This window comes from Limulus polyphemus, unplaced genomic scaffold, assembly GCF_000517525.1.
Source record: "Limulus polyphemus unplaced genomic scaffold, Limulus_polyphemus-2.1.2 Scaffold2619, whole genome shotgun sequence".
Classification (NCBI taxonomy): domain Eukaryota; kingdom Metazoa; phylum Arthropoda; class Merostomata; order Xiphosura; family Limulidae; genus Limulus; species Limulus polyphemus.
The window spans coordinates 83,128-93,391 of NW_013668229.1; the positions used below are offsets into that span (position 1 = coordinate 83,128).

Here is a 10,264-nt window from a genome sequence, read left to right on the forward strand (position 1 = left end):
ACAACAGGGAAGGATGTGATGTTATGTACCATTCACAACAACAGGGAAGGATGTGATGTTATGTACCATTCACAACAACAGGGAAGGATGTGATGTTATATACCATTCACAACAACAGGGAAGGATATGATATTATACACTGTGTACAACAACAGGGAAGGATATGATATTATACACTGTTTACAACAACAGGGAAGGATATGATATTATACACTGTTTACAACAACAGGGAAGGATATGATGTCATACACTGTTCACAACAACAGGGAAGGATATGATGTTATGTACCATTCACAACAACAGGGAAGGATATGATGTTATATGTTACTTTACATCTTACATGGCAACTTTTAAAAGTGTTTTTTATATGTATGTGTGCTAATGCATTGGGTAATTCATAATTTAAGAATTTTTTTTATATTTTTTACAGGCAAAATATATGCATTTCTAGTCTTTGTTGAATTGACAAGTGTTTAATCCTCATTTTCTCATTTGTGGCATTTCCTTGTGTACAGCTTGTTACTGAACTTAGCTTATTCTGGTGATGAGCAAAAAATATTTTGACAGTATTTTGTTCTTTCTCAGAAACAATCACATTTTCTTCAATCTGTAACAATAATGTAGATTAGTCTGACCACAGTGATCCAGCAGTAAGTCTGAAGGGTTATAATGGTAAAAAACTGGGCTTGAATACCCTTGGTGGGCACAGCATAGATAGTCCATTGTTTAGCATTGTGCATAACAACAAACAAACAAAAATAGATGAGTCCAGAATACATTCATTGAAATAATTAGTTTTTATATATCCGTGGACAGTTCACTGTAATGAAGATTTCCACACTTCTTCCTTCTTTCCAAATGTATAGCTTTCAGTTGTTTAATTAATGAATTGTTAGTTTATATACAGGTTATGTATTTTGTAGATCTGGATCAGTTGAACCACATTCCGTTGTTTAATTAATGAATTGTTAGTTTATATACAGGTTATGTATTTTGTAGATCTGGATCAGTTGAACCACATTCTTGGTATTCTCGGATCTCCAACTCAGGAGGATCTTAACTGCATCATTAATGAAAAGGTAACTAAGATTAGTTCGTGTTTAAACTATTTTCTATTGCAGGGCCAGTTTGGTTCCTTACTTATTTCTACAGCAAAACAAACTTAAACATCATAAAAACATTTAAATAAAAAATCAAATTGATATGACTAGTTTTTGTAGCTGGCAGTATTATCAGATTTACAGTATTATTGTAACTTCATATGACTGACTTTACTTTGATCAATTGCTTTAAGTAGTGTAGTAAAATACACAAAACAAACTTAAATGCCACTAGAATTAATATGATACAGAGTTATCAGATTTACAGTATTATTGTAACTTTATATGACTGACTTTACTTTGATCAGTTGCTTTAAGTAGTGTAGTAAAATACACAAAACAAACTTAAATGACACTAGAATTAATATGATAACATAATTTGGTAGGACTGACTTCAGGCCAATTGAACAATACAGAGTTAGGATTAAGGATATATGTATAACATACAGAGTGAGAGTGATATCACAAAATGGCAAACATTGCACGATTTACCAGCTCGGCAGAAATTTCAAATGTACAAATCGTATTACTAGTTTAACAGTTTCGGTAAAATTTGGAAAGTATAACAAGTCTGTACCATTTACTGTTCAGTTAGCTTCAAGACGATCTAGAGAAAAGAAGATTAAAAGTAGGTTGTTGAAATAGTTTTAATCTACTTTTGTGTATCTTACCATTGCAATGGATGACTTTCTGAATTTAGTTCAAATATTGTTATAATGATTAGTTTGGTTATTTGCCTTCTGAATGCAGTCTCAAAAAGTAAAAGGAAAAAGGGTGGTCTGCTTAACCCTCTTTTTGGTTTTAAATTTGATTTCATAAGTTAGAAATAAAGCCAGCTTCAACCATTAAAATCAAATAATGTAATTTCTGTTTTATCCATGCTAGTGCTTTTCATGAAATCAAAGTAATTACTCAGGCTTGAAAGAAATATTAATTACAGGCTTGAAAGAAATAATAATTACTTTATATCTAAGTGTAAGAATTTTAAATACGTTATTATTAATTTGTGATCAAAGCAAGTTACCTACTTTTATTCAGGAAAATGACGAATAAATATTATAGAACCAAACGTAATTAGTATACACAGCTAACTTGGTTAATTACAGGCCTCGGTTTGTGTATGAGCAAACTCGTTTTTTACAGAGGCTTTGCTAAGATCGTAAGATAACTTGATGGATGACTATGTCACACACATGTTCAAGTACACTTGATTTAGACATGGATCACAAACTCGTATGTTCTTTCACACAAGTTAACAATTTTATTTCAGTGGACCCAATATAGGCTTATTGACAGCAGGAACAAATAAATTTATTAGCTACACTAGATGGCTTTAATGGAGGAATATGGCTGTTAAACCTTAAAAAAATTTGTAGGGAATAAGTAGGTTTAAAATGCATGTATGCTTTATTTGAAAATATATCTTAAAAAGTACATTTCATAAATTATTTTTTATAATCAAACAATATCTCCTCATATATGGCAAGGTTATAACAGTAGAATATCTAATAACTTCATATTTGGCAAAGTTATAACAGTAGAATATCTAATAACTTCATATTTGGCAAGGTTATAACAGTAGAATATCTAATAACTTCATATTTGGCAAGGTTATAACAGTAGAATATCTAATAACTTCATATATAACAGTAGAATATCTAATAACTTTATATTTGGCAGGGTTATAACAGTAGAATATCTAATAACTTCATATTTGGCAAGGTTATTACTAGAATATTTAAGAACTTCATGTGTATGGATGGTGTACTAAATCACTGTTTGATCAAATAATTATCAACCATTCTGTCAATAAAATATGAGGAAAATCATTTTTGCATAAGAGAATTCTTCAATGTTATTAAGTTGTTTATGTGAAACTTCATAAGTACTAAATATTTTGTATATGAAATCTAATCTTAACCAAGTTTCTTTTAAAAACATTTGGTACAAAGCTTGTGAAGTTAACAGTTGTTGATCATATTTATCAAATACAGAGTCATATGTATCGTTGAAAACTGTATTTTCAGCATCTTAATTTAACTGTTTCTTTCTTTTGGATTTTCATTTAATTTTTTTCATAATTTTGAACAAAGTATCTGATTGTTATAAGTATTGATAAAAAAAAAAATGCTTTTCAGCCTAGCATTTTTCTTCTCTTGAGATGAATGAGGGCTATTTTGTGTTTTCATAAGAAATTTTATTTTGATCTAATACTAATGTGTTACAGGCCAGAAGCTATCTCCTGTCGTTACCAGGTAAACCAAAGGTTCCTTGGAATCGACTCTACCCCGATGCTAATCAGCAAGGTTAGTTCCATGCTAGTTGTCTTGGTACATGGTAAAGGATTTCAGACTACTTGTAAAATGTTGTATCTAAAAGAAAAAAAATCATCATTTTTTATTGAATCAAAAGCAATCATTGATTTATTAGAAAGGTTACAAAAAATTATTATTCTTAGGTTGGTTTAAAAGTTTGCAACTAAGCAGCTTATTAACCAAAAAAAGGCACAACTTTAATCTTTTGTGTTTTAAACTCAATTTTGTCTGATGTGGCACTAAAGGGTTTTTAAAAGTAATGTTGTTGTATGATATAGTATTTTTTATACATGTGAAAAAAATAGAATAAACATTTCATAGTTTGGAAATAATTGTATCATAACACAAAAAAAAGATTTATCAATTTGAATCGAACTATTACTCAGACACAATTATCTGTTTAATATAACTTTTTTTGCATCTCAGTTATAGGTTTAAACACCTCAAGAAGGGATGTTCTAGCTTGTCATCTGTATAAAAATTAAGTATGCTATGTTGTTATGATGAATACCTATTTATTATTCATCTTCTTCGGAGTTGAAGTTACTATAGCCGTTACAAGAACTGCACAAATGAAGAAATAAAATTTCTATTTATGACATATGGTCAAAGAGTTAATGCTCAATTGATTCCATTTGAAATCACAGAAGACAAAATTAGGTATGCCAGGGTGTAATAATTACTATAGGCTTTAAGGGTCTTATCGCATAGCGAGGAAAATTATGATAGTTATATGACATTGTTTGTTTTTTGCATATTATTATGCTGCGTTCTTAAGTGCAATATTAAATGAAAAATTATTTAGTATAGTAGTATCATTAGTATAAAAAAGTAGGCTTAAGTTTCATTAACAGTTAACAGCAAAAAATATGAAGGCCCAGGTAAGTGCTAAATTGTTTTTCATGTGTATTCTTTATTTATTATTATAAGTGTAGCTAAAATGTAAAAATTAGAAACTTATTGCGTTAGAGTAGGTAAGATAAAAAAAATAATAATAATTCCTTTTGAGGTATGTTTGCAACCATCTCTTGCATTATGTAATTCATGTGAGCTACACGTTCACTGATTGATTTACCTTGTGTGGCAGGATTATTAGTTAGACATGGTTTAAAGAGCAATAAAGCAATAAAATTAAGCATAAATGGATATATATATATATACTGGTACAAGTTTTAAACAATTGTGGTTTCCTGTTACAATTGGCAGTTATTTCACAAAGAAAAATGAGTAATTTAGATTCATTTCCTAATTTTTGATGGTGGTTACGAGGTCAATAAAACTGACTGACCCCATATAGTATAAAAATAACAGATAAAATGTAAAGCTAAAAAAACGTCTATGCAAATTAGATTTTTAATCTTAACATGAAAATCACCTTGCACTCAGAGCAGTCGAGACTCTGACTCTACATAATTATAGGCGAAGTTTTCATAAAAATACTTAATTAAAAATTCTGATTTTTTGACTACAAAAAACTTTTAATGTTTACTGAAAACTTGCAAAATTTCATGAAAATACATTAAGTACTTTTAGAATTATACTATGTATACCACCATGGTTACATGGTGGTTACAAGGTCATGTAAAATATATAAGCCCATTGTGAAAGTGTTAGTAAATTAATATTTCTTATCAATAATTTCTAAAGATTTGTGGTAAACTTTATATATTAGTGACGATTTGGATACCACTCAAAAGGATGTTGGAATTAATAAAAAGCACATATCCGATTAAAAAAAACTTGTGAAACTACGTCTGACGAAAGGCTCGTTAGATTAGCTCAAAGCACAACTGGAAAGTTTAATAAGCTAAGCGTGTTTTTCATTAGTGTCTGTAACCTTTTGAATTCCTTACCACACTTGGAGTAATGTCTGCACTTGGATATTACAATCCATATGATTTTGAAATTTAAAAATGTGTCCTGAGTTGCTAACTTTTATATTGCTAGTTGTACATTTTTTCCGATTAAAAGGATGTTGGGAATTGAAACCATAAAAATATATTTTTATCTTCATTATTTTGTTTTAATCGAAACAAATACTAGCACATATATTTTAAGCTGATTTTCGTTTGATATAGCTGTGGACCTATTAGACAAGATGTTGACATTTAATCCTCACAAAAGAATAACAGTAGAAGAGGCCTTGGCTCACTCGTATTTCCAGGAATATTATGACCCAGCTGATGAGGTACTTAATTTTTCAGGAAAGACTTGTAAACATTATTAGAGTGTATACCTCAGAATGTTATAATAGAAGTAATATTGAGATCTGTCTTTTTCGCCAGTTGCATTAGTTTTTCTTTGAGTGGTAAGCAGTCGTGACTATTAACGGAAAGTACTTATGGGGTAAAAAGGGATTTATAAAAAGAGAAAGGATAGATAAACATCTAAGTAGAACACTGGTAATTTTATTTTCCTTTCCTCTGATACACTACAGCTATACAGAAGATTGTAGTCAAGATAGGCTAATCCTTTCTTCGTTTCCAAGACTTTGAGAGCTATATTTGATTTATAGCTTAGAGAAACGTTCCTTTTCAATACTACGGACTGGCTCTCTGCCTCCCTAAACTGCACAGACTACTAAAATGCGAGTACGTCAAAAAACACTGCTAAATTTATTTATGAATATTCTGTCAGTTTTTCTTTCTTTGTTTTTGTAAAATCCTGCTGACTGACAAGTAGAGGAGAAACACTGACTTAGAGGTTATTTAGATGTATTCCAGTTATTCCAAGTGATGTTGGGTAACCTACTCACTACAAGTCTTTACACTTGCCAGTTGCTCTCTGTAAACATGATACAAATCCTTAAGGTGTCTGAAGCACTATCTAAAAATTGTTTAAATAAGATTTGAATATATCAGGACAGTCAGTATATGCTTTTAGTATTTGTTTATTTAATGTCTAAGTTTTTTGGCTTCCAGTTTTGGTATTCTACATAGCAGGAAAGCAGTGCATCTGACGATATGTATAACACCCTTAGGGGTGTATCGGCCTATACACCATTCCAGATTTCCCTTGGCTAACACCCGGGACCACACCCTATCAGGTGTTCGCATTTATAGTTTTGCCCCCCCCCCCTAAAGCTAACAATTTAAACAAAATATATAAGTTACTTATAAAAATGTGTGGAACTAAATAATATATATATATAGTGTGTGCCCTACTTTGACGTAACTCTCGACAGTAGAAAATTTAACTGCAATTTATTACCTTATGACGTTTAATACACTTCTTTTAGTGGTCTTTTTAGTTGTATTAGTAGCACCTTAAAACTAATTTAAAAGTGCTAATGTATTTTTAGAATAACTTTCCTAGAAAAAATGATTAATTTTGATTGTTATTTGTCTCTATCAGCCTGTGGCAGAAGAACCATTCCGTCTTGATATGGAGCTCGATGACCTTCCCAGAGAGAAATTGAAAGAATTAGTATTTGAAGAAACTGTACTGTATAAGGGAAAACTGCAGCAACAGCAGTCTTAAATTTTTCTGAAGTCTCGTAATTTAGTGCATTTATTCTTGGTAGGTATAAATTATACTGTATATTTGGTGGAAAGTATGCGTCTGTGTGTGTATTTACAGTTTTGTTTTTCTCCTCTGTAGTTTGGGGACATCGTTTTTGGAGTAGAGCTTGTTGGCTGGCCAACTGGGAAGAAAAGACGGTATTTTTCAAGACTTGGTTTTATTCATCTGTGCCAACTCTTAGAATTTTTATTATTTTTTGTCTGTTATAATAAAGCTCGTTTAAAAATGACTGAAGTTGGAAAATGCAGATTAATTGTGTTTAATTTAGTTGTTAGATGTTACTTTGGCACAAGTTGTTTTCAAGCTAGTCTGCTGAGTTGTTTCTTCAAATCAATGTTGATTATAAAAAAAAATTATGTTGAAATGTATCCAATGAAATGTTTCGACATACTTTGAAAGAGGAAAATAGTTAAATTGTGAGAAAGCTATAAATCGAGACAAAATCAACCTGTAATGATCAGAAGTACAACAGCTCAGATGTATAATTTAATGTTTTTTAAGTTAAAAAATTTCACTTTTTTTACAAGATTTTTATTTACTTTATGGTGTAAAAAATGAAAACATGATTTTGTCATCTGTTTTTGCATGTTTTAATATTTCGAAGAGAGGAAAGAGGTACCTTATAATAATCTTGTTTATTGGGTAATGTTTGTGTTTACATGATGAGCTATTAATAGTGTAAAAATATTGACTGTATAATTATGCTTTATGTAATTGTGTCATCAATTTTATGCAAATTGTTTTTGTGAAACACTTATGCCTCCACTTTGACCTTGACCTTTAAAAGTTAATCAGGTCTGAAACTTTGTATGTATTGCCTCTTTTATAAGTTTGATCCAAATCCATCCAATCTTGATATATCCTCTTCACAAGATTGGGATGGACAAGGCCCAAACCAATATGCTCTGCTCAGCTTCAAAGTGGGGGCATAAAAATGGTTCGTGACGAAACAGTTTGAAATATTCCACTTATTTCTAAAAAAAAAAAGAAGAAGAAGATGCAGTTGAGCTGAAACTCATTAATTATTTTAATGTTGAAACATTTAATAGTGTTATAATAATAGTTTAACTTATACTCACAGGTACAGGTAAATTATACACTTTATTATTTAGTCCCATGTTCTAGATCAAAGAATAGGCTTATATCAGCTTCGTAACTGTTTCATTTTCTTGGTATTTATAAAATAATCTAACAGTACGCTACTGTGCACATTGTAGTTTGTTGCTCCAACCAGAAGTAAGGTAAACATTCTAATACTAATTAATGTTCTTTGTTCCAAAACTAAGAGAACAGAAGCAGTAAAAACTACCAATGGATATAAAATTTTATCTTTTAGATCTGGAATCTTATTAGTTTACTAATTCATTTAGTTACTGATAAAGATCTAGAAATTTAAAATTATTTGCTAATGGGACATATTGTGAGAACAAATTGGCAGATTTAAATATATTAAATGAAATGAACGTAATACTGTAAATCGGAGAAATTAGTCTTAAATATGCTTTGTTCTCCAAGTGAAGTGAAAAGTGTTTAGTTTTTTTGTACAAGAACGTAAAGAGGTGATTGGTTATACTATTAGAGCTTACATAATACACTTAACAAAATATAAATATTTTCCTAGCAAGATTGAAATAATTAATAATTTTCATTTTCTGTTGAGGCTTAGGAATTATGTTCCAGAAGATTCTTTTAATAAATTATTGTGATTAAAAGAGAAATAGATTTCATGTTAAGCCTGAAATTGTTAAGCCTTACCTTGTGTTATCTGTGAAAGTATATTTCTTTCTTAGTTCTTTAGAGGAAGAGTTCTAATTGTGTGTGGTGTATACGGTAAAAACCTTGGCTGTAAAAACACGTTGACAATACAAACAAGAAAAGTACAACTGAAAGGTGATTCAGCCAGCAAGTATTTTTAGCCATTCCAGTCACACTTAGGTTAGCTTAATTTGCTCAGAAGTACGTTTTAATGTTTTATAATTTTACTTACATTATAGTATTCAGAACTTCAACGAGAGAAAAGTAAGGCATTTATAAACTTACAGATTGTGGAGGAAACAAATGTGAACTAGTAAAGGTTCAAATGAGGATGTAAAGACACAAGCCTCGTTTCTCCAGTAGTTTAAACTGTGAATGTAACTTTCACCAAGATGTAGATATGAGAGTCCAGAAAATTATGCTTGTATAAAGTGGAAAGTTTTATTCAGAAACAGCGAGATGTCTAAATTCATTTATATTTATCTGATCTTTTTTTTTTTGTCGGCATTATTCAGTGCAACGAAAAATTCATACAGAGGGCGTTCCACTGGGCACTATCTTGAACACTGTTTACTTCCCTGTGGAGTTTACAGAATTTAGAAACGAAACGATGTTTAAAGCATGCATGAATAGTTTGTGGTAGATCCCTGTGTTAACTAAAGGCGCGACACTTAAGTGTGGTTGGCACGTGGATTTCGGTGTGAACAATAAGAAATGTTAATGTTATTTAACAGTTTTATGTATATTGTGAAGGTTAAGAAGATTTCTTGAATATAGATGAGTTCCCTGCTAAACACATAAATACGTTTGTTCATATCCTTTCGTATATCAGGGAAGGTAGGGTGTAATTAATTCGACTAAAAGGATCAAGACGGATTGTTGGTAGTCACTCATCATATACGTAAGTCGACGCTTTAGAATGGTCACAAAATAACAGTAAACCTGTTGCTTAGTTGAATTAATATTTATTTGTTTCAGCCATCTTGTATATGATAGTGACCAGACTTCATTTTTATTTAATGAAAAGGAACGGGGTGCAGTGGTCTTTGTGCAAGTGTGTGAAGGGTGAGGTCACGCACGTGGTGTTTGTTTGTTCAAGTGTAAACGTATATGTTTGTGAAGGGTGAGGTCACGCACGTGGTGTTTGTTTGTTCAAGTGTGTACCTATGGTTGTGGGGGAGAAGTCACGCACGTGGTGTTTATCCAAGTGTAAACATGTGTTTGTGAAGGGAGATGTCACGCACGTGGTGTTTGTTTGTTCAAGTGTGTACATATGGTTGTGAGGGAGAAGTCACGCACGTGGTGTTTATCCAAGTGTAAACGTATGTTTGTGAAGGGAGATGTCACGCACGTGGTGTTTGTTTGTTCAAGTGTGTACATATGGTTGTGAGGGAGAAGCCACGCACGTGGTGTTTATCCAAGTGTAAACGTATGTTTGTGAAGGGAGATGTCACGCACGTGGTGTTTGTCCAAGTGTAAACGTATGCTTGTGGGGGAGAAGTCACGCACGTGGTGTTTATCCAAGTGTAAACATGTGTTTGTGAAGGGAGATGTCACGCACGTGGTGTTTGT

General features: G+C 31.4%; 1 protein-coding gene across 1 annotated transcript in view; it reads left to right on the top strand.

Moving 5' to 3' along the window:
• LOC106467452 (mitogen-activated protein kinase 1-like) overlaps positions 1-9,852 on the top strand; it is a 26,247-nt gene extending 16,395 nt beyond the window's left edge. The window contains exons 7-11 of the mRNA XM_013927804.2: positions 1,000-1,079; positions 3,328-3,406; positions 5,494-5,603; positions 6,770-6,934; positions 7,016-9,852. Coding sequence (XP_013783258.1) covers positions 1,000-1,079; positions 3,328-3,406; positions 5,494-5,603; positions 6,770-6,895 — 395 coding nt within the window. The 3' untranslated portion in view covers positions 6,896-6,934; positions 7,016-9,852. The remainder of the gene's footprint in view (positions 1-999; positions 1,080-3,327; positions 3,407-5,493; positions 5,604-6,769; positions 6,935-7,015) is intronic.
• Positions 9,853-10,264: the final 412 nt, after the last annotated feature.